The sequence below is a fragment of the Podarcis pityusensis genome (assembly GCF_964106645.2).
Source record: "Podarcis pityusensis genome assembly, chromosome: 13".
NCBI lineage: Eukaryota > Metazoa > Chordata > Lepidosauria > Squamata > Lacertidae > Podarcis > Podarcis pityusensis.
Genome location: NC_138038.1, coordinates 41,188,324 through 41,212,695, shown reverse-complemented (window position 1 = coordinate 41,212,695; position 24,372 = coordinate 41,188,324). Strand labels below are relative to the sequence as shown.

At 45.3% G+C, this 24,372-nt stretch overlaps 1 protein-coding gene and 2 pseudogenes across 5 annotated transcripts; 1 reads left to right on the top strand and 2 right to left on the bottom strand.

The window, feature by feature from the left end:
- Positions 1–244: 244 nt before the first annotated feature.
- LOC308461794 (ribonuclease pancreatic pseudogene) lies at positions 245–3,397 on the bottom strand (annotated as a pseudogene). Of its 2 annotated transcripts, none has more exons than XR_013991524.1 (2): positions 3,009–3,397; positions 245–951 (listed from the first exon to the last, which is right to left on the bottom strand). The product of XR_013991524.1 is annotated as a ribonuclease pancreatic pseudogene (transcript). The 2 variants fall into 2 exon arrangements; XR_013991525.1 differs by having other exon boundaries at positions 245–948.
- A 6,272-nt stretch (positions 3,398–9,669) lies between these two features.
- On the bottom strand, positions 9,670–14,510 carry LOC308461784 (ribonuclease-like). Of its 2 annotated transcripts, XM_080978950.1 has the most exons (3): positions 14,320–14,369; positions 14,156–14,216; positions 9,670–11,174 (listed from the first exon to the last, which is right to left on the bottom strand). In XM_080978950.1, exon 3 carries the CDS (start codon positions 11,160–11,162, stop codon positions 10,716–10,718), a length of 447 nt encoding a protein of 148 aa, XP_080835076.1. In that variant the 5' UTR covers positions 11,163–11,174; positions 14,156–14,216; positions 14,320–14,369; the 3' UTR covers positions 9,670–10,715. The 2 variants fall into 2 exon arrangements, with proteins under 2 accessions (XP_080835076.1, XP_080835075.1); XM_080978949.1 differs by lacking the exon at positions 14,156–14,216 and having other exon boundaries at positions 14,320–14,510.
- LOC308461795 (ribonuclease pseudogene) lies at positions 13,658–24,345 on the top strand (annotated as a pseudogene). The gene is made up of 3 exons (XR_013991522.1): positions 13,658–13,758; positions 20,802–20,930; positions 22,845–24,345. The product of XR_013991522.1 is annotated as a ribonuclease pseudogene (transcript).
- The last annotated feature ends 27 nt before the right edge of the window (positions 24,346–24,372 follow it).

Below are 24,372 nucleotides of genomic sequence, written 5' to 3'. Positions count from 1 at the left end.
GCCCAATCGCCTTCTAAATCCAGCCTGCGGACAGTCTGAGAATCAGTTTGTTTTTACATGAGTAGAATGTGTGTTTTTATTTCAAATGCATCTCTGGATTATTTGTGGGGCACAGGAATTCTTTCATTCCCCCCCCCTCAAAATATAGTCCAGCCCCCCACAAGGTCTGAGACACAGTGCACCAGCCCCCTGCTGAAAAAGTTTGCTGACCCCTGTTGTAAACTGTTCATAGACATAATGTAGGTACAGAGCCACACTTTTTTTGCTTCTGATAGAATGAGCTTGATTGAGAGAATAATCATTAAGAGAAACCAACCGAATACTTAGTTAGAAGCTTGGCGTCATTGCTCTTAGAGCCACAGCTCCCAAGGTCCCCTGGAAAGGGCAAATGACTGTTAAACTAGGAAAAGCCAATAATGTGGATGTGTTGCAGGTAGAAATGGCCAAATGAGCATTCTGGCTTCAATGGGCAGAGCGTGGCTTGCGTGGTTTTCTGCCTATCACAGCAGCTTTGCCAGATGAACGGGCTTCTTGTTTTCGCAGGTGACACGAATGCGTCTGGAGGTAACTGTGCCTTTGTATTTGCAGTCATTAGGAGGTTTACCATTGATGAACCTGCAGATGGTCATGGAGAACGGATTGTTGCTGTCATATAATTTATCCTTGAACTGCTTCCCGCCATTGCCACAGACATCTTGGACAGAATCCGTGGGGTTGTTGATGAAGGTATTGGTGAATTTGCACACCGCTGGATTCAGCTTCCTCTGCACCATCATGAGGTTGCAGTAGGCATTGAGGTTGGGGGCTGAGGTTTTGGGGTAATTGATGTGCTTGTTTTGAAAAGCAGCCCAAGACTGCCCTTCGCAGGACTGCACCAGGAGGACACTGAGAAGGATGGCCAGACGAACCAGCAGGCAGTGAGAGACCAGCATGGCAGCGTCTAAGAATCTACTGGGAGGAAAAGGAAGAGGAAGAAAAAAAGGAAACGTTGAAGAGATGCCTATTTCTTAAGGGAGGGACGACAAGAACCTTTATACACCTTACAGATAATGTAGTGGTAGAATTTGGAGTGTTTGTGGGAAGCTTCTATGGAAACAAAATTAAATATGATTGGCACGAATGGGAGGTCCTGCCCCCTTTGACTCAAATATCAGGTGTGTTATGTCACGGCTAAAAATTGGCCGCTGTTTCTTTAATGCGAAAAGAACTAAGTAAGCGACCTACAATGACTCATGCAACCTTTGACATAATTGTACCTGTATATATAGAGTGGTCAATGTTAGTGTTGGGTGTGGGTTGGTTGGTTAGAGAAAGCTGGTGGTGTTGATGTCTGTACAGTTGGTTGGTCGTTTTTCAGATAAAAGACTTCTAAGAATTCTGCAAAGTACTCTGCAAAGTACTCTTTTTCAAGGACTCTTTGTGCTGACTAGGGTCCGAGGACCAAAGAAAGGAGGTCAGAACATTTGCTTTTTTCTAACACTGACCTGTTATGCGTGTGAGCGAGATTTGGACCAGGACCAGACTGGAGGAGGGAGAGATAAAGAGCCCCCTGCCTCTGCTACCATGATCACAGTCCAGATACCCCCCCCCCCAATGCCTAATTTTTATAAACCAATTTACTTGATTCTGAGCTCAATTCAAAATATTCGTGCTGACCTTTAAAGCCCTAAATGGCCTCGGCCCAGCATACCTGAAGGAGCATCTCCATCCCCATCATTCACTGAGGTCCAGCTCCGAGGGCCTTCTGGCGGTTCCCTCACTGTGAGAAGTGAGGTTACAGGGAACCAGGCAGAGGGCCTTCTCGGTGGTGGTGCCTGCCCTGTGGAACACCCTTCCATCAGCTGTCAAGGAAATAAACAACTATCTGACTTTTCGAAGACATCTGAAGGCAGCCCTGTTTAGGGAAGTTTTTAATGTTTGATGTTTTATCGCTTTTATTATTATTAATAATAATATTCTGTTGGGAGGCACTCAAAGTAGCTGAGGAAACCCAGCCAGATGGGTGGGGTATAAATAATAAATTATTATTCTTATTTGCTAATTACAGAGCCAATGTGGTGCAGTGATTGCTGTTAACTTCAAGTGAGCAACTGTGATGTTAACATATGAGAGTGCTGGAGGTGAAATAGTTAAACAGGTGACCCAATCAGGACCCAGTGGTGGAGTCAGAGGGACTATAAAACCAGCTTTGGGAGGGGTAAAGGGAGGAGTTAGTTGGGAGTTGGGTGGTTGGTTGGAGTGGGAGTGAATTGGGATAGAGTTTGTGGGTAGGTTGAGTAAGTGTAGCAAAATAAGCTGAGTCAGGAATATTTAGGGGCTAGGAAGACAAGTAAATATCTGAGAGGTGGGTTAGTGAGTGAGAGCAGGTAGTGGAAGTTATAGGTCTGGATAGGCACCCCGTGTTTGTAATTGACTGATACTGTTTATGAAACCACACGCTTGTTAAACTGCAATAAATAAACAAAAGTTTATGTTCCAATTTAACCCTGACTGGACTCAGTATTATACCAGGTAGGGCCTGGGTGGTGGCAGCGAGAAATAAAGTGGTGGCACAGGGATCAATAGATGGTGAAACATCTGGGGACCATGTGTGATCGCCACAACAACATGCATGGGGGTCCTGATCACACATCTCCCACATCTCATTTGGCCCCATGTAGTTCACCTCTTACCCTATATCACCTTACAATCTGGCCTTTACCCTGAGACATTCCTGCCTCCTTCAAATTTCATGCTATGCCCATCAGCTGCATGCACATATTAATGGATGTCCCTCCCTCATTCTCTTACAATGGCGATGGTGCCCAGCAGCAGTCGAGGAGGATGCAGCAAGGCAGACAAACATCCAGTTGGACTGATTGGAAGGGTGCATGCCTGTTGCGTCTTCCTGCCACCCTGCCAGTCTCACCCTGTCCATGCTACGCCTCTGGTGTCCACCTGAAAGGTGCCGGAACTGAGTTATGGCTGGAAAAAGCCCTGGATGTAGCACTGGGCAAGGTTTCACTTACCTGCCACTGGGTTCAGCTCCACGTCAAAGAAATGGATCACACTCCGGTTGGAAGGAGCTAGTTGCCTCTGACTCTGGTCAACAAGGAGCTTTCTATACAGTAAGCAGCTAGGCAGGGCAAAGAGGGCAGAGGGAAGAGACCAGGAAGTGATTTGTGTCGAAATCAATGCCTATCCCAATGCTTCCCAGTAATTACTGACAAGCGACAGTCTCATATTCAAAGTAGTAGGGCATGTTGAAACGTGAAATCCCATTGTCTTAGAGCTGTGTTTTCCAAAACAACACAATGAGATGGTGGCCTCATCTTAATTGTTGCCTCAGATAGAAAGAGCTGTGTTCCCTTTTGTAGTACGACTCATGCAACACATTGGTGACTAATATACACACAATACAGTGGTACCTCTGGTTACGTACTTAATTCATTCCGGAGGTCCATTCTTAACCTGAAACTGTTCTTAACCTGAAGCACCACTTTAGCTAATGGGGCCTCCCGCTGCTGCTGTGCCGCCGCACGATTTCTGTTCTCATCCTGAAGCAAAGTTCTTAACCCGAGGTACTATTTCTGGGTTAGCGGAGTCTGTAACCTGAAGCGTAAGCAACCTGAAGCGTATGTAACCCGAGGTACCACTGTAATTACCAAAATGATTATGCATTCTTTATCAATCTTCTTTTTTTAAAAAAATATAATTTTTATTAACAGGCCAATCAAATCACATTATTTCCAAATCACATTAGTTCCAAATTATACAGCCAGATTTTTAATTTTTTGTTGGGGGTACCCCTACTTCAAGCTCCGAAAAGGGGTCCAAACATCACTTATATTGCTGCTTTAATTAGACAGTTCTATCCAGTTCTGTCCAGATAGTCTCTTTGTTACTTTCCTCATCTTCTTGTTCTTATAATATATTCCTTTCTTTGTGATCTCCAATAATCTTCACAAGCGGGTTAAAACAAACATCCTTGGGATTCCTACTGTGGAGGGGCAAGGGAGGTATGGCGGTGGGGGCAGATGTCATAGGCGAAGGGGATCGAGATACGGATATGCTCGTACCCCTTCCAATCTGCGTCCCATCCCGAGAGACGAGGGTAGGGTGAGCAAGGCTTACTCACCTCCATCACTGGTGTTGTGCAATGCCAGGTCTATAGGCAACAAAACCGCCTATCTCGCAGGGGGTCGACCTGGCTTGTGTGACGGAGACCTGGGTGCGCGAAGGGGATACTGTTACCTTACAAGAGATGACGCCCCCGGGTTTCTCCGTCCTCCACCAGTCGCGGACTGTGGGCCGGGGGGAGGGGTGGCATTATTGATCCGGGAAGATTGTTCTTTCAGGGCTCTACCATCGCCATCGATCCCCGGCATTGAATGTGTTGGCCTAGTGTGGGGCTCCGAGGTGAGCTTGGCTGTCTGGCTGGTGTACCGGCCACCTAGCGCACCAGCAGCCACCCTGTCAGGCCTGCTGGAGGCGGTGGCCGGCTGGGCCTTGGAGTTCCCTAACCTATTGGTATTGGGGGACTTCAACATCCATGCTGATGCCACTCCCTCCTCACAGGCTCTGGACCTGGTGTCTTCCATGGCGACACTAGGGCTCTCCCAGCTTGTTTCGGGCCCCACACATCAAGCAGGCCACACGCTGGATTTGATCTTCGGTATAGATGTGATCATGTTTCCTTTGATGAAGGTGCCATGGTCTGACCACTACGCTCGGAAAGCCAGGATTGACGTTCCACCCCCACCCTGCTTAGGTGGCGAGCCGATTTGGGCTCGCCCGCAGAGGCTGATGGACCCTGATAGATTCCATCAAGCCTTGCGGGACCTTTCTCCCCCTGGCGACTCATTGACTGAGCTTGTTGAGGGCTGGAATACCCAGCTCCTGGCAGCCATCAATGAGATCGCACCTAAGCGCCCTCTGCGACCCCGCAGAAACCGGGCTCCCTGGTTTACCGAGGAGCTCCGGAAAATGAAGCAGGACCTCAGACGGCTAGAGCGAGTATGGCGGGGTGCCCATGACGGAGCCTCAAGAACATCTTATAGGGCTTTTATGAAAACCTATGAGATGGCAGTGAAGGCCATTAAGAGGTCCTACTTCTCGGCCTCCATTGCATCCGCTAGCTCTCGCCCGGCGCAATTATTTAGTATAATTCGGTCTTTAACGTCCCTCGAAGGACAGCCAAATTTAAATAACAATTTGACACACAGCTGTGAGGCATTTGCAAGCTTTTTTGCGGAGAAGGTCCTGTTGCTCCGCCATGACCTCCCTGCCAATTTGGATACAATAAAGGAACTGGAGGCCCCTCGACTGTCCTCGGGTCCAGTATTGGACCACTTTGACCGGATATCCCCAGCCGATGTGGACAGACTCCTCCGAGCTGGAAAGCCCACCACTTGTCCTCTCAACCCCTTGGCCGTCCTGGCTGATTAGAGCGTGTCCAGACGAGGTGCGGGCCCCCCTGGGGGATATCATCAATTTGTCCCTTGGCACCGGGACATTCCCAGGGGAACTGAAGGAGACAGTGGTGCGCCCGCTTTTAAAGAAAACATCATTAGATCCCTTAGATCTATCCAATTACCGCCCGGTTTCGAATATTCCATTCCAGGGTAAGGTGATTGAGAGAGCGCTTGCTGAACAGCTTGGTAGGTTTCTGGATGAAACATCGGCTCTGGATCCATTCCAGTCCAGCTTCCGCACCGGTCATGGGACCGAGACGGCTCTGGTCGCCCTAACAGATGATCTCTGCAGGCAGCTGGATCGAAGCGGGTTGGGGCTGCTGATTCTTCTAGACCTGTCAGCAGCCTTCGACATGGTCGATCACAAACTCCTGGACCACCGCCTTGCCAACGTGGGGATGCCGGGCACAGTCCTTCAATGGCTGCACTCGTTTCTCGCTGGTCGGGGACAGAGGGTGGCGCTTGGGGGGGGAATTGTCATCCTGCTACTCCTTAGTGTGTGGAGTGCCCCAGGGTGCGATACTCTCCCTGATGCTTTTTAACATCTTTATGCGCCCCCTCGTCCAGCTTGTCTGGAGTTTTGGGCTGGGCTGCCATCAGTATGCTGATGACACCCAACTCTATCTGTTGATGGATGTTGATGGCCATCCTGACTCGGCCCCAGACAGACTAATCAGATGCTTGGAAGCTGTGGCTGGATGGTTACGTGGGAGCCGGTTGAAGTTAAATCCTTTGAAGACAGAGGTCCTCTGGCTGGGACGGGATGATATGGGATTGAGGGGGCAACTCTCATCTCTTGCGGGGGTGCAATTAGTGCCAGCACCGTCCGTTAAGAGTTTGGGTGTAATCTTCGATACCTCCCTCTCCATGGAGGCGCAGATTGCAGCTATAACAAAGGCGGCATTTTTTAATCTCCGCCAAGCTAAGCAGTTGGCTCCTTACCTCTCTCACCCTGACCTAGCCACTGTGATCCACGCAACGGTCACCTCCAGACTGGTTTATTGTAACTCGCTCTACGTGGGGCTGCCCTTGAGACTGACCCAGAAACTCCAGCGGGTGCAGAATGCCGCAGCGAGACTCCTTACGGGGTCTTCGCTGCGAGATCACATTCATCCGGTGCTATACCAGCTGCACTGGCTCCCGGTGGAGTACAGGATCAGGTTTAAGGTGCTGGTTTTAACCTTCAAAGCCCTATACGGCCTAGGACCCTCGTACCTACGGGACCGCCTCTCCTTGTATGCCCCACAGAGGAACTTACAGTCTTCAAATAAAAACATATTGAAGGTCCCAGGCCACAGAGAGGTTAGGCTGGCCTCAACTAGAGCCAGGGCTTTTTCGGCTGCGGCTCCAACCTGGTGGAACGCTCTGTCACAAGAGACAAGGGCCCTGCAGGACTTGACATCTTTCCGCAGGGCCTGCAAGACAGAGCTGTTCCACCAGGCCTTTGGTCAGGGCGCAGCCTGACTCCCTCCTTTGGCAATCTTTACAAAACTTTAATTTTTTATTTTAATTAATTTTTATAATGTTTTTATAATGTTGCACTATTTTAGTGTTGTTTGCCACTCTGATCCCGGCTTTGGCTGGGGAGGGCGGGATATAAATAAAATTTATTATTATTATTATTATTATTATTATTATTATTATTATTATCCTCTGTGTGGGTTTTACACTCTCCAAAAATCATATCACATAAGGACAGACGCCATTTCCACACCTCCGTAAAGAACTTTCCCTCAGTCTGTCCGTTGATTTTCCCAGGCTTGCCAAACATATCTCAGAGGGCTTTGCCAGGTCTAGATCACATTCCGATAACCATTCGCATTCCGATGACCCTGGTCCTCCTCCCCCCGTCCTTCTTAGGCAAGCCTGTCTTGGCGAGACGCCATTTGAAACTGTGTCATAAAACTTTCCTCCGTTCTCCGATGTTTACCAATCCTCTCTTTGATCAGTAATTCACTCCACACAGTTCTTGAATTCCTGCTTGTGATTAATAAATTGCAACGATTCTTCTCTCTGGGGTGGAGGGTTATTAATACTCACATAAGGCAAAAAAAGGAAGTTTTTTCCTCCACCCCCTTTCCGTTTCACTCCAAACATACCAGTCTTTTTATGCTGATTCATCACTTGATTTATTTGTCCCGCCCGTCACTCCGCTCACAGAGATCCATTAATCAGCAATCTTTACTCCCGATCTTCGCTTGATGTATGTGCTTTAGCTTCTTTCCAATTATGTATTTCCAATTATATATTTCGAGCCAAAGCGAACCAGTGCGCTGATTGGAGACAGCGTCAGGAAGAGCTGACTTCACACGAGGGCTTGTGCCAAGTGTCCACACCCCCTTCTTTCAAATCCGGGGGTGAATTATGGACACTGCTGGCAAGGCAGTCCCCCCCCCATCCCCTTGGGGGGCCCGGGAAGGCTGCATACTTCCCATAGCAGCCTCTTAATTACCTCATGTGGGTCGGAGAGATGTTATTGTCAGCCATCTTCCAATGCGCCCCCTGGTGGCCCCCCATTCTTTATCAATCTTCTGAGAAAAATACAAAAACTGATGCAAAGCCAAAGAGACTTACGAACTACCCAACCTAAGATGAATTTATAATATCTTATTTCAATGGATTTTTCAAGTACTTAGCTCAGTCTTTTGTTTTCTTTATCTTTTTGGGTAAGTTCATGAAGATACCAACAAAAGGTAATTTCAATGTTGTTCACAATACCGAGAGATGCTAGTGAAGTTGTAGATGGATGTTAATAAAGTTGTAGACAAGGTGCCGGCATTTTGCACCTGTTTCACTCTGGCAGTCCAAGTAATCAAGAGGCCGCTGTTCGCCCCCAATGGGGCCCTTTTACTGGGGCTTGCAGGTAACACACTCCCAAGGTATTTTTCTGGGTTTCTTCAGTGGTCTAAACTCAAAGCCTTGATACGTATATTGATATTGAATTTCATAGAGAATACTATTTCTTGGTTTAAGCTTAAGAGACTGAATTGCTTAGATTCACTGGCATCTCCAGGTATGGATGGGAGAAACCTTAGTCAGAAACCCTCGAGAATGACTTCCACTTGGTGCAGACAATACTAAACTAGATAGACCAGAGTTCTGACTCAGCCTAATGCAACTTCCTGTGTTGTTGCTTTTTATGGGATGGGCCCTGTCTCTTATTAAGCCCTGGATTTTTTCAAAATCCCTCTTGGTTTCTCACTTTCTCCCTGTCATTCAGGAATTCTGAACCCTTTGATGTGAATTTGAGGAATTTGCAGCACATTCGTTCAAATATTCGTCATTGAGTGATGTGCTGCTAGCTTGTCCCATGTTCTCATATAGTAGGGGGCCAGGAATCAATATTCTTTCAATAGCAACAGTGCCCAAGGGCTCTGACTAATTGTTTTGAACCTCCTTGGAATGCTTGGATGCAACTTCCAAATAGGAATAGGGAATTCCAACACAGTTTGGCTTTGTTGGCTTGTCAGCCTCAGGGAGAACTGCTTCCTGGGAGCAAGGAGACTGCAATCAAGCCATCTGCCAAGTTTGCATCACTTTTCCACGAAGTCAGCCTTCTCCTAACTTGCTGCTCTTTGGATGTTGTTGGACTCCAACTCCCATCAGCCCCAGCCAGAATGACCAATGGCCAAAGATTGTGGGAGCTGTAGTCCTGCAATATCTGGAAGGCCAGTTGTGTCCCATCTGTACTAAGATGAATGGATGGAAAAGAAAAGCTAAAAAGGATTTGTGCATTATTATTATTATTATTATTATTATTATTATTATTATTATTACTATTATTATTACTATTATTTGTATACCGCCCTTCATCTGAAGATAGCAGGGCGGTTTACAACATAAAGATACAAAATGAGAACACAAAATACATAATAAAACAAACAAAACAAAACAATAACCCCCCTTACCACAAACACATTTAAAAGGACATAGAATGTTAATCTGCCTAAAGCCTGGTTATAGAAAAATGTTTAAATTAAGATTTCTTAAACTAGTATGCCTAAATCCGAGAGGGAGCAGGAGTGTTTAAGAACATTGAAAGATGGGAAGAAGGTCGAGAGTTCTCCAGCACAGAAAAAGTGGATTTGATGATAGCAGATTTCTGTGACTTGAAACCTGACTGATGCCTGTCCTGAATGTCATCAACTAAGAAAAACTAGATCTGGGTGAAAATACATGCCACAAAATGAATGATTAAGAAACAAACTTGAGAGCCTTTAATTTGTTCATATGCAATGTTTTATTCACTTCTAATTTAAAGATAATGAATAAAAAAGGTTTGTAAGGTTTTTAATGTGTATTTATATAGTCCTTACTTTTCTTTTTACATGTGCAGCCAATATATGTGTAGCATATATATACTGTGAGCAGTGGCTCACAATAATCACAACAGCGTTGAAAATAAAACATCACAATCATTATAACACCAAACACAAAAGCACAGAAATAAAGCAAACAGCAGCAAGAAATTCTTCAAAGCGATACGATTCAATAATGTCATGGTAACTCGTAGCGCTGCCAGGATACTTCCCAATCACATGTGCTGAATAACAGTATATTCCAGCACATTGTCACTTATTTCTGTAAAATGATATTACAGTGGTACCTTGGTTTTCGAACGTCATCTGTTCCAGAAGATGGTTTGAGTTCTGAAACGTTCGAAAACCAAAAACTCAATAGCTGACAGCTAGGCCACAGGATCTTGCATTCAGTGGAAGCTGTGTTGCATGTTCGACTTCCAAGGCATATCCGAAAACTGAAGCATTTCGAAAATCGAAATGTTCATCAACGGAGACGTTCAAAAACAGAGGTACCACTGTGTAAACTTGTTGGATCAGATTCAGTCTCATTCATATTTAGGGTAGTCTCCTTACTGTTTGGAATACCAGTGATGACTCAGTGAAGCCCTATTGATTTCAGTGGGCCTAATCTGCATATGATTCAATCTTGATCCCATGGTGGTGGCCATGATTAACAATGACAATATTAGCGTTGAAACAGTGTCATCCGTATACACAGCACTTTGCAGAGCAACAAACATTAAAGGCAACTCCTTGCCCCAGTGAGCTTACAATCTATTTGAGAATGGGGGAGGTGAGAAATAAAGAGGGAAGGAAAAGTCGAGGCAAGGGAAGGTTTCAATGGATTAATGTGAACACAGCTATTTCATGTACTTGGGCTTTGTTTTGACTGGGATACTGGGATACAGAATTTGATGAATACACAGGGAAGAGAGATTCCTTCAGGTCTACTAATGGTGCTTCAAAGAGAGGTCACAATCTGGCTTTCGTCATAGTGCACCGGCCAGCCGCCTTCGCAGCCAATGACGATGTACCTGGGCGAAATGTTCTCCTTGTATTCGCATGGTGGGCGAGTGGAGCCCCCCCGGAGCGTGCAAGTGGTGACTCTGAAGTGCTGCCGGCTCTTCCGCAGCTCTCCCGAGGGAAGCCCTCCTTCGGCACACACGGCCCGGATCTGCCGCTTGGAGCCGTGGATGAAAGTGTTCACCTCCTTGCACTCGGGTTTGGTCAGGCCACGGCTGCCCATGAGGGTGTTGCAGTATCGGCCGTGGAAGCGGCTCCTGGGCTCATCTCGGTGCTGGTTCAGGAACTTCTCATAGCGGGGGTTGTTGCCGCAGGATGACTCAGGGAGTAGATCAACCAGCAGGACTGCAAGGAATAGGCAAAAGACGTCTTCGGACAGCCTCATTCTTCCTAGCACCTAGGATTGTAATATAAATTATAATGCATAATATAATACATAATACATATTATAATGCATAAAATAAGTTATGGCAGCAGATAAAGAAACAACAAAACAACAACAACACCACAAACTGGCTTATAAGCAGAAAACCAAATTTACTAGAATAATAGCTAGAATAGAGATAGACTTATAACCATTCAAAAAACAAACATACTAAGGTGCCATGTGCAAGACAAAGCCTGGAGATAATGTAAACATGGAGTGGATAAGTGTACAACTTTATCTTAACAAATTACATGTACACTAAACGTTATACGGACTGGATAAATGAACCATTCAACAAGTATAAGTCCAATCACAGAACGGCAACCCCATACTGCCACAACGGCAAGGGTAGCACTCTGGAGAATATGAAAAAGTTTTTCAAAGCTGTTTTTCAAAGATTGAGCTGGGTGAGATGTTCTTCAATGGGTCTTGAGTTGGAAACACAAAGCCGGGTACATGGATCAATCACGGGAAGGCAAATCAAAGCCACCACCCTGGTGAGAATAACGCAAGTGGGCAAAAAGAGACCTGTTCTCCGGATTTATTACAGGTTTCGCTACACGCTTCACCAGTCTGAAAAGCTGCATGATACAAAATAGCACTCCAATTACAATGTGTGGTAAACCATAAAAATTAGAAAAGATCAGTCTTATACTATACCTTACCCAATCATACAAAATGGTTTGCTCAGGATAAAGAAAGTATTCACAGGCACAACTAATGTTCAGCAGTTAAATACAATACAGGAGTATAGAATCAATCATCACATGATTACATGGTTAAAGCTGCAGCATCACTTTTCTGTTACAACCAAACAACAGTACACTCATATATAGCATTCTAGATCGAATTCAGTATTCAAACCCTTTGCATATAAGGTTCCTAATTGAAATATTAATTTATACTCTTTCTGTAACAAGGCTCTTCGTATATCTACAGTTCTAAAAGGTTGTTTTTTTAAAGGTCCACAAGATTAAAAAAACTCAGATTATTCTCTGTATGGGCTGCTTGCTGGAAATGCTGGACTAATGGGGCGTCTAAACATATGTTATGTATTTTGGACCTATGCTCAGAGATTCTGGTCCTAATTGCACGAGTGGTACTGCCTACATATAACAGCCCACAAGCGCAGCGGATACAGTATACACAGTTTTTAGTAGAACAATTTGTGTGTCCTTATTTTTGCCACAAGAGGGCAGCGCGGTGACAGAATTGCTAACCTGGCATTTGCACAGTGAACACAACCTCTCCCTCTGTGCCCAGAACAGATGTGATGTGCAAATTCTAATAAGCATTCATATAAATCGGACATAGACATGGAGAAGAGAGGGGTACTGCTTTGATAACTGAACACGTCATTCCCCTTCCCCCTGCAGTAAGGCTATAGGTGATTCAGAGGAGGATGGGCATGTGATGCAGGAGGAAGGAGTCTGGTGCTCCAATGGCAGCCCTGAGTTTCAGATATGAATAGGGGTCTCACACCATGGGCTCTTCCAGATGAGCTGTTTATTGAGAATCCATCCTGATTTGCTGGCACAATGCTTAGACCAAGACTGTGGCCACGTTCCCGATCACTGCATTCACTGTATTACCAGTGTCATGTTTTTATTGTGTTTTCACAGGACGTTACCCAAAATGCATTGTGTATCCTGCACTTTGTTATAAATTGAGGTGTTGTTTCTCAACCCAGCTTCATGCCAAAAGGAGTCCTTAAGTCACTCCTAATTTTTCTCTAGCAAAAATGTGAACATGTTTGCCAAGGGAATCACATCCCTCACCCCCATCAATAATAAAAAAGGTAAAGGTAAAGGAGCCCTGGACGGTTAAGGTGACTATGGGGTTGCTCATCTCGCTTTAGGTCGACGGAGCCGGCGTTTGCCCACAGACAGCCTTCCGGGTCATGTGGCCAGCAGGACTAAACCCCTTCTGGCACAACGGGACACCATGACAGTAACCAGAGCGCGTGGAAACGCCGTTTACCTTCCCGCCGCAGTGGTACCTATTTATCTACTTGCACTGGCATGCTTTCGAACTGCTAGGTTGGCAGGAGCTGGGACAGAGCAAAGGGAGCTCACATCGCATGGATTCGAAATGCCGACCTTCCAATCAGCAAGCCCAAGAGGCCCCGTGGTTTAGAGCACAGCGCCACCCGCTCCCTACCCCCATCAATACCCCCTGGTTAGTACAGAAACAGAAATGAACAGCCTATGTGAACATCAAGGAGGAGGTGGCAGAACTGTGAAATGTAGTAGTGAAAAAAATAACTTCACTGTTCTCTAAGGTGGTAATGGGAACACTATGCCTGAACTTTACTGAGCATTTGTTCTGATTTATTTGGAGGGGGTTATATGGCAAAGAGCATTCCTCCTGAATCCACCCTAATTCACAACTTCCCATAAAGTCCATTATTGTGTTTGAAGTAGATTTGCAGCACCATGGTTGCAGTGTGCCTTGTATGAATTTAATTGTGCTGACATTCTGGAGGCAACCAAAATTATGTTTTGCATATCACCGCATAAGGATCGCTAATTGGACCGGGCAGGATGACAGGCTGGTGAGTGGAAATGGATTGATCTGCTCTTTCAACATTTGAACAAAAGCCAAAATCTGCATATGAAGTGTTTTTAGGCATGGGGTTAAACAGTTCACGTGCAGATATTTCTTACAGGCACAGCTGCAGCAGCTGGTTGAAAAACTGGCAGCCCTACCGCCATCCTGGTTGCTCCATGCCTGACCCACACCCATTTCTGTAGGTTAGGAATGTGAATTTGAAGTCCATTGCAGGAAAACTAGAAAACAGTGGGATCAGCTTTGGTCTACTTGCTACACGGTGTGTTTAAATCGAATCACATGGTATTCCTGGTGCTCTGATGAAAATAGGCAGAGGGGTTGAAAGTTAGTGCTGTTCCTGGAATCCTTATGGCAGTCTCACCCTCCATTTTCTCTTTCACCAGTTAGGAAAGAAAACAGCAGCAACTGGGTGTGGCAGGAGACAGGAATCCAAGAACTGGTCCACACGACAATGGAAGAAAGATGCAAATCAGGTTCCTTCAGATAATGAGGAAAAGACAAAACAGCAGAGGGAAGGAGAGAAATGAATGCAAAAAGGACTCACTTTTTCCAGGGGGACCGTATTGGATTCAGCTCCACACAGATCAAGCTGCTGATTTACCACTCTGTTGTGCTTTTGAGCCAATGAAAAGTTTGCCAAAAGTTTCATAACTTTTTCCTAGGAAGAAATCCATGGATTGTGCCAGACTGGGTTTTATATAAACCATGCCTCTCCCTTCTGGCTATCATATTGCTTTTTTGGCACTCTCTCTCTCTCTCTCTCTCACACACACACACACACTTACATAACAAACCTGTTTTTACTCTGTTTCAACTAAGGAAGGAAGGATCTGTCAATTTTTGTTCTTTCAGTTCTCATTCTCTCCTTCTTTAATGTCGTTCCCCACATTTCTTAGCCTTTTTCATCTCATGAAAATTCACTAGCATTTCAATGTAGATTTATTTTAATCAATAAATTTTTGACGGGAGCCAGAGTGCACGGAAACACCATTTACCTTCCCACCAGAGTGGTACCTATTTATCTACTTGCACTTTGATGTGCTTTTGAACTGCTAGGCTGGCAGGAGCTGGGGCAAAACAATGGGAACTCACCCCGTTGCAGGGATTCAAACTGCAGACCTTCCGATTGGCAAGCCCAAGAGGCTCAGTGATTTAGAGCACAGCGCCACCCGCTGTTTATAGTGCTATAAACAAAGTTTATAGTGTTGCCCACACGACACACACCCACAGGCTTCCATTCGTGTGAGGGAAGAGAAGCTTGTGGAGTCCATAAGTCACTGGACTCCCATCAGCATAGCTAATAATAATAATAATAATAATAATAATAATAATAATAATAATAATAATTTATTTATACCCCGCCCATCTGGCTGGGCTTCCCTAACCACTCTGGGCGGCTTCCAAAAAAATATTAAAATACTGTAATACATCAAACATAAAAAGCTTCCCTAAACAGGGCTGCCTTCAGATGTCTTCTAAAAGTCTGGTAGTTATTGTTTTCTTTGACATCTGGTGGGAGGGTGTTCCGCAGGGTGGGTGCCACTACTGAGAAGGCCCTCTGCCTGGTTCCCTGTAACTTGGCTTCTCGCAGTGAGGGAACTGCCAGAAGGCCCTCAGTGCTGGACCGCAGAGTCTGGGTAGAACGATGGGGGTAGAGACGCTCCTTCAGATATATGGTCAGGGATGCGGCCAGCAAATTGTTACTGCCAATTACATTGTGCATGTTAAATGCATTTATTGCTTAGATCAGACAGGCTTTATTCCCAAATGGAATATTGCTGACTTGATCCAAAGGGCATTCAGTATGATATACTGTGACTTCAGAAAAATGTGGTATCTCTAGACACAGACAAAACTTTTAATGGTGTGTTGTGGGCATTTTTAAAAATGTTGTTTAAATACATGGCATTTGGAAAATGATTTTTGCACTATACATGAGGTTGTTGGCAATAATAGTGATGAATGGGTTGTCTTCTCTGAGGCTACACCTTAAGAGAGGAATGAAGGAGGGCTCTCCCTTGTTGCATTTGCAATGGACACTGAAACTTTGAAGAATAAAATTAGACCCAATTTTAATATCAAGGGGGTCTGCATTTTGGGGGTGGAACATTCCATCAATTTATTTGCCAAGAACATCCTTTTAATATTTTCGAATCCTGAGCAAGCAGTGTCTCTGTTTTGTGAAACAGTTGCCTGCCTTGAAATAACTTGCTCTGAAACTATTATGTGCTTCAGTCTTGCCACAGGAGAACAAAAACATATCTTTGCTTATACAGGGTTTTGTTCTGAAGAATCCTGGGAATTATAGTTTATTAAGAGTGCTGGGAATTATAGCTTTGTGTAGGGTAAACTACAGCTCCCAGAATTATTCGCTTTAAATCATGTGCTTTAAATCTATAGTATGTACACAGCTCTTTGTCTTCTGAAATATGCTCCCTCCGTTTGTAAAGGCCTCCCTGAATTTCCTGCAACTCAGAAAAGGGGAAGCACACAATACTTTACACGTCACCTAAAGCATGCTTATCTATTTCTCTCTGCCAAATGCTGGTGACTTTATAATATACTGTGCTGCAAAGAACAAGGATGTCTCTATTAAGGGTACTCGTCTCATTACTTTCTCTGAGTGGCCACTTGTGGCTGTAGAGGGCTAATATTGCTCACCTGTAGTATTCGCAGAAGACCTCTTGCCTCACAAAACTATAAGTGTCCTCCTGAGATTTCTCATGTGCAAAAATAGTCATCTGGGAGTGAGATCCTGCAAGGGCTACCCAGGCCTTGGGCAGCTTCATCCCTGTTTTGTTCACCACCCTATCCAATTCCAAACCTACTTTCCAGTTGTTCTTCACCTCCTTGGCCATTGAATTCGCGACATCCATATCCAAATTCTCAATGGAACTGCTGACACCCTGATGATATGTATGAAGTACTTGCCAGTCCGTGCCAGCTAAAAGGAGTTTCTGCAGCTGACCCTTCCTCAAGGGATTCTGGCAGAGTTTGCACGTCCCGTCTGGGTGCTGCCATTGGCTGGTGTCCACCACAAATGCTCCTTTTCTCTTCAGGGTACTAATGTCAACTCCCTAGCCAATGAAGTACCATAATGGCCAGGCACAAAAGTGTCCTGCTTCTTGCAGATAGAGCTGTGGAACCAATGGCATTGGCTTAGATGTTGTTGGAGGAAGTTGGAAGAGAAATGAGAGGAAGGCTGCTAGGAAGAGGCGCTGTTTGGACATGATTGATCTGATGGGATCCTTCATTCCAGAGGGGCTGGCAGCTTGTAAATTACCCTGGGAAACAAAACAGAGAGGGCTTGTTTGTACCATCTAGGCATGTAGGTGTCATTAGGACTGTAAAGTGAGGTATAAATTCACTCAGAATGAATCATCAGCAGCAACCTTACCTGCTTCCTCCTTTCCAAGCCTTTTCTATTTCTTCTCAGTGTATTACTACTTTGGCTCTCATCCATGAAATATTGCTAATTGGACACGGTAGGATCAGAGGATGCTGAGTGGAAATGGACTTACCTGCTCTTTCAGCTTTTAAACAAAACCCAAAATCTGCACATGGAGTGTTTTATGGTCTGGGGAGAAACAGTTCACATGCAAATATCTATAGAACAAGCATCTTTTGCAGGCATCGCTATAACCCCTGGCTGAAAAGTCGACAGCCCTACATCCAACCTGGTTGCTCCCACACCCATTTCGGCAGCCATGTAAAGTCAAAGGACCTTGATAGATTTGTCTTTAAATGAGTACAGAATTGAACTTCTGTCGCATTTCTAGTCAACTGAAGTTTGCATGGGCAACTTGAAAGCATGCACTCCACCAGAAAAAAATGCCTTGCCTCCCTGGAGCCATTTTGTTTCCTTAATTCCTAGCCAGTAGAAGAGCACTGTGTCACCCAAAAGCTTGTATAACATGCTGTGGTTTTTTTCTAGCTTGTCATTTATGTTTGGCAACCGATTAAGAGCTGGAGAAGCCTCCTGGTCTGCTGCCTGCTACATTTAGAACTGATACATTTAGAAGTGCCACAGAAAGTTCATTTCACATTTGCAAGGTTTGGGTGCTTTTAATGTGGAAGCACCTATGTATTTTCTGGAACTCTACATCATTGATCGTAGGCAGGTCTACTTTATATTGGTATGTGTAAGAAAATGCCAAAATTGATTGATCACTTAATAACCCACCGTTCCACAGCAGCTTTAAGTATAAAATAGTATATTATTTTATGTAAACTGTTCACAGAGCTTTCTCTCTCTCTCTCTCTCTCTCTCTCTGTGTGTGTGTGTGTGTGTGTGGGCTGTCTGTGAATTTTATTTATTTATTTCATAAAATTTACACGCCACTTGACTGTAGAAAAAACCTCAGTTTTCAAAAAAGTTTCTTTTTTGTTAGATAAAATAAATAAATAAATGTAATCCTAGAAAGGTGGGCCATAAAAGCTCAAATATACATATACAACAAATAAGGCCACCCCATCTCTGTCCTTGTTTGTGAAATTCCCCTGGTGAAACATTGCAGGATGAGGCCCCCTCTCCTGTGCTGTGGTAACAGGTCTTTGAGGTTATTATCCCCTCTACATGTGTGTCTCAATCTATTAGTCAGTTGGTGGTTTGGAAGCACATACAGAAGACAGTTACAAAATACGATTGCAGGACCAAGGAGATCATGGCCATTTGCTCAACAGGAAAGATCGGGAAACTGGAGGCGGTTCGGACAAGTTGGTGCATCTCCTTTTTTGGAAGCTTGTTCCAGCAAGAGCCTTGATCTGTTGAAGAAACCCAGACTGTCTTCACCCACCCCATTCAACAGCATTATATTATATTATACCGCATTGGCCCGAGTATAAGCTGCACCTGAATAAAAGTCGCAACTTTAAAATTGAGGAGGGAGAGGAAAAAAAGAAAAAAATATGCAAATATAAGCCGCTGTTCCTGGCTGCATACTGGGGTGGGGGTGGGGGGTGGGATCCGCATTGCTGACAGCATATTCCCCTTCCTCGCTCTCCCCCTTCCGGCCTTGGGGGAGAGGATGGGGGACTACGCATGGGGCGGGCGTCACTTTGCCGCTCTCCTAGCACTGTTTGCCCCACGCTCCTGGCTGCATACCGTAAGGTCGCGAATATAAGCCACACTTGAACTTTCTATGGTCAGAATTTGGGGGGATAGTGAGGCTTATATTCAGGCCAATACGTTATTAGCTTCCCCTGCTCCGTGTGGTATTGGGCCCAAAGAAAGTCAATTTGTACTTCTGCCAAATGCCAAGTGCTACAAGCACCACCTCTGGCAATAGCTGCTCCAGTTTTAAACTTCGTGACTGGAAGAAATTCAGCTGTGGAACATTTTGTGGGGATGAAATGAGGAGAAAAGCATGGCCAGTCTAACTTCTGAATTTTGGCTTCCCACATCCTAGTCTGAAACTCTAACCAATTCACCACACCAGCCCTCTCTTTGTCTTTCTTTTAAAAGAAGCAGCAACTGTGTGCAGGTAGAATTAGATCAGGGGCACAGTAAGGGGAGATTAACATCAGGGATGGCAGCCTGAGGTGGTTGCCTCAGGTGGCAGGATCCCAGTAGAGTCTAGGAGCAGCAAATCCTGCCACTGCACCTGCCAGTTACCGAGGCTGCTACACTGCCACAGCAGCTGCCATGGCAACCTACAAAGATGGCACTGAGGTTGCTTTCTGCCTCCCTCCCTCAGCTAATGTTGCCATGCACAACAGCAAGGCAGCCTCCAACACTCCTCTCTCATCTTCTCCCCCACCCACAGAATGCTACCTTGCACAGTTGGATGTGGGTGGCGCTGTGGTCTAAACCACTAAGCCTCTTGGGCTTGCTGATTGGAAGGTTGGCAGTTCGAATCAGTGTGACGGGGTGAGCTCCCGTTGCTCTGTCCCAGCTTCTGCCAACCTAGCAGTTTGAAAGCACGCCAGTGCAAGTAGATAAATAGGTACCACTGTGGCAGAAAGATAAACGGTGTTTCTGTGCACTCTGGCACTTGCCACAGTTCTCCGTGCACCAGTAGCAGTTTAGTCATGCTGGTCACATGACCTGGGAAACTGTCTGTGGACAAGCACCGGCTCCCTTGGCCTGAAAGCAAGATGAGCGCCGCAACCCCATAGTTGTCTTTGACTGAACCTATCCGTCCAGGGGTCCTTTACCTTTTACCTTTTTTACCTTGCACAGTAAGGCAACACCCAACCTTTATCTCATTTCTTTTTCATGTTTACACATAGGCTTGCAGACCCTCGAAATGTCCCTATTTTCAGATTTGACCCCAGAATGTCCCAATTTTCTTTGGGATGTCTCTATTTCCATCAGAGAATATGGAGTTATACGACCCCTGAGCCAAGGAGATAAGTAACTATACAACCTTAAAAAAAAGAAAAAAAAAGGTAAAGGACCCCTGGATGGTTAAGCCCAATCAAAGGCAGCTATGGGGTTGCAGTGCTCATCTCACTTTCAGGCCAAAGGAGCCGGCGTTTGTCCACAGACAGCTTTACAGGTCATGTGGCCAGCTAGGTTTCGAACTGCTATGTTGGCAGGAGCTGGGACAGAGCAACAGGAGCTCACCCCATCACAGGGATTCGAACCGCCAACCCTCTGATCGGCAAGCCCAAGAGGCTTAGTGGTTTAGACCACAGCGTCACCCGTGTGCCAACCTAGCAGTTTGAAAGCACACCAGTGCAAGTAGATAAATATGTACCAATGCAGTGGGAAGGTAAATGGCATTTTTATGTGCTCTGGTTTCTGTCATGGTGTTCCATTGTGCCAGAAGCATTTTAGTCATACTTATGGGCTTCCCAGGAAAACAGATCCTGGGTCTAAATCCTGGTGGTGATTGCCTGAAGTCAGGCACTGATCATAATGAAGAAGGGCTGAACACATTCGTTTCCAAAGATGGCGGTGTAGGTTGTCCACCTAATTTCATGCTATATAACTCAGCAACCTTCTGCCAGAAAGTTGCTATGTGCAGGATTACTTAAACAGGGAACTCATAGGACAGCTTAAACTTCTTAATATGACAACAGGCTTGCAAGCTCTATATAACAGGAACTCTGAGAAGAGGAAGGTTGTTCCTGCTGGAGTCCTCAGCCCTGTTGACAGCTGCATTCATTCATCTAGGAGGAAGCCAAAAAGGGAGACGCTTGACAGGTTGGGTAAGTTTTCAGTAATGGATCGTGCCTCGTTTCCCCAGAAGGCTACAACCATCAGGGATGCATGGAGTTTAGGAATGGAATGGATGAGTCTGTGTGACTGAGAAAGCGCTTTAGATTTAGATGCACATGTGTCCCTCTAGCCAGAACTCCTGGTTTCTGCCCATGAGTAGTGCTCAGAGGTGAAACACAACTGAAGATGTCAAAGGACTCGAGTCATCTGGTTTGAAATATAAAATAGGGACATTAAAAGGTCTGAGCTGATTTGGCTTGCCTTGGATTAAGCCAAGCTATTTCCTAATGTTTTCACAGAAATAGTCCTGCTTAATCACCTCAGTCACTCTGAACTGAGCCTGTGGAAGCTCACTTGTCACTAGATGCAAATATTGTTTTGTATGAATTACTCAGTCCCTAAAAAGGTAGCCCTTCTGGTTTAGTATGCTCACCTTTTTATTGCTGGAAAATTCATTTCTTCACAGCACGACTTGCCAAAATCTAGTAAGACAAGTTCTTTCCAGCACATTATCTCCACGCAAGGAAGCTTGTCACCTGCTAAATTTCCACACATTAAAGGTTCGGTGTTCCTGCCAGGAATAAAACTAGCAACGCTTATGCAGGCATTCATATTCCGAATCACCGGGATCCTCAAGGGACCCACAAGAATACTGCAAGTTTACGGGGAAGAATACTGCAAGTTTAGACACTATAAATGTGACTATGAAAGGGCAGTGAACGAATGTTATGAGGTAAAGATGGATGGATCTGTCAGTATTGGTTCTCTCAGTTTCTTATTTTTTTAACCTTAAATTTAGTTCTCCACATTTCCACAGCAATTTGTAGGTTAATAAAATAAAATTAAATAAATAAAATAAAATTCACCAGCAATTTAGTTAGGAGTAAATAGTCCATGTTTCTGCTGTGCTTTGAGGGGATTGGAAATGGAAAGGGATGATAGAGACAGCAATGGGGTGAGAGGGACATGGCAGCAGTGGTCTCTCAGCAGCGACAATATGACATTTGCCAGGATGGGGTTAGGATGCTCACTCTGCGGCCTCGGCTCATCCCCTTCCTGTCTTTCTAGCATGAGCCATAGCTCAATGCAAGAGCATGTGCTTCAAGGAACTGTGCTTAGTCCCCAGAATCAGATACTCCAATTACAGCTGCAGGAGTCTCCTGCCTGAAGCACTGGAGTACAGTTACTAGTCAGTGTGGACAGAACTGAACTAGATGGACTGATGGTCTCGTTTGGTCTAAGGCAACTTCCTTTAGTGCACTGATGGGGAACCCTCCATCCCACAGCCTTTCGACAAAATAATATTTTATACAAACGAGTCAGCTAGTATACTGTAGGTTTAGGAGACACACAAGATGACAACAGCTTGGTGACAGTTCAATGTGGTGATCATAATGGTCACACAGACTTCTTGGGACACTCCTGTCATCCTCAGTGGAAAAATACCTTGACAGAAAATATAATGTCTGTGATCTCTTTTCTGGAATTCACAAGTTTAAAAGGAACAACCTGCCACTCTCCAAACGGTCACAGATGCACAAAGACAGACCAAAAATGGGTATATTATTGTCAGGCAAGGATCACAATGGAATATAAAACCCTATTTTAAAAACAAATCTTGCAGGGGAAATCTTTCCAATGGCCAATTCCACAGCCAAAAAGGCACTGCCATTTCCCCCACAAGTAGTGCCCCATCCATTGTGGGGCAGATAGCAAAGGAGCTCCCTGGCAAAGGGATTGTCAGGTGACTGACAGCTGGGCTGCCCTGCCCACCTGTCAAAGTGACCAGCTTTGGCTGGGGTTGCTCAGGATCTGGTCCACACTAGGCAAAAAATGTTCCTCACTCCTGCTTTAGCATATAGTGCTTAGCATGTGTGTTGCTTTATTATTGCTTGCCTTTGCAGATACCCAGCACAAAAGGACGCTGCCATGTCTCCCAGGAGCCCTCACCGTAGGGCCCTTCTTCTCCTGCTCGTCGTCATGGCCACCACCCTTCTCCCATGGAGCCAGGCTACATCTTACACTGACTTCCTGAAGAGGCACCAGGACAACCCGAAATCTGACTTGCAGAGTGACAGCACCTACTGCAACCTGATGATGCAACGGAGACACCTGAACTGCCAGCGAGGCAACACCTTCATCCATGCCAGCGAACAGCAGCTGACTTCCATCTGCAATTCCAGAGGGAAGATCCTGGATGGGAACCAGACCAGCAAGACCCTCTTCCCGATCACCATCTGCACCCGGGGGAAAGGCCTCCGAAGAGTCTTCTGCAGGTACAAGGGGAAAAGCAAAATCAAGAGGATCCGGGTCACCTGCAAGAAGGGTCTCCCTGTCCACTACATTTCTCATGCTTAAGCCTAGCAATTGGAACAGGCCAGGCTGCTGAAAGAATCCTGCTTTGCCTTGGCCTTCAAGCTCATCTACCCAGAGCAATTTACAAAGCTGGGCCCCATCTTGGCTGCTCCCTCCTGCGTGCTATGCAAATTACACCCTTCCTGATGTGTCCTGTTTCTCTTTATTCTGCACAGCACATCACACAACTTTAATTCTCAGTTTAAAACAACAGCAGTGGTGTTTCTTTAAAACTCCAGAACGTGTCGATCCAAAAGAGTCTGCAGCTTGCTTGCTAGTTTCCATTATACTAGTTTCCAAATCAAGGGAAGGAACCCCCACTGCCACCTGCCTATGCAGGGTGGTTCAAGAAGGAAGGAAGGAAGGAAGGAATGGAGGAAAAAAGGAACAGAAAAGAAGAGAGGAGAGGAGAGAGAAAACACACACACACACACACAGAGAGAGAGAGAGAGAGAGAGAGAGAGAGAGAGAGGGAGAGGAAACAGACACTATATTCATAAATCCGTATCAGAATGTAGCAAAGCTTGGGAGAGCTCAATATTTGAAGGGTTCACCAGCGTTTGCCAAACCCTTAATGCTTTGAGTAATAGAATAATAGAACTGTAGAACCCTGAGGATCCAGTCCATCTTCGACAATGAAGGAATCTCAACTAAAGCATCCGTGACAGATGACCATCCAACCTCTGTTTAAAAGCCTCCAGTGAAGGACTGTCCATCACCTTACAAGGTAGTCTGTTCCACTGTCAAATAGCTCTTACTATCAGAAAGTTCTACCTAATGATTAACCAGAACCTCTTTTCTTGTACTTTGAATCCATTGGTTTGGGTTCTACCCTCTGGAGCAGCAGAAAACAAACTTGCTGCATCTTCCATGTGACAGCTCTTCAGTTGTTTAAATATAGTTCTCTTCCCTTCTCCAGGCTTCTGTTGAAACTTTTTAGCCAGCTAGCTTTTAATTAGGTTTTGATAAGGTGACAGGCACATATTCTGGATTATCTTCTTCCATGCCTGAATTTACAGCTTTGCTAAAATAAAACTGGGCTTCATTCAAGCATGAAACTGAGTCCTTGGTTATTTA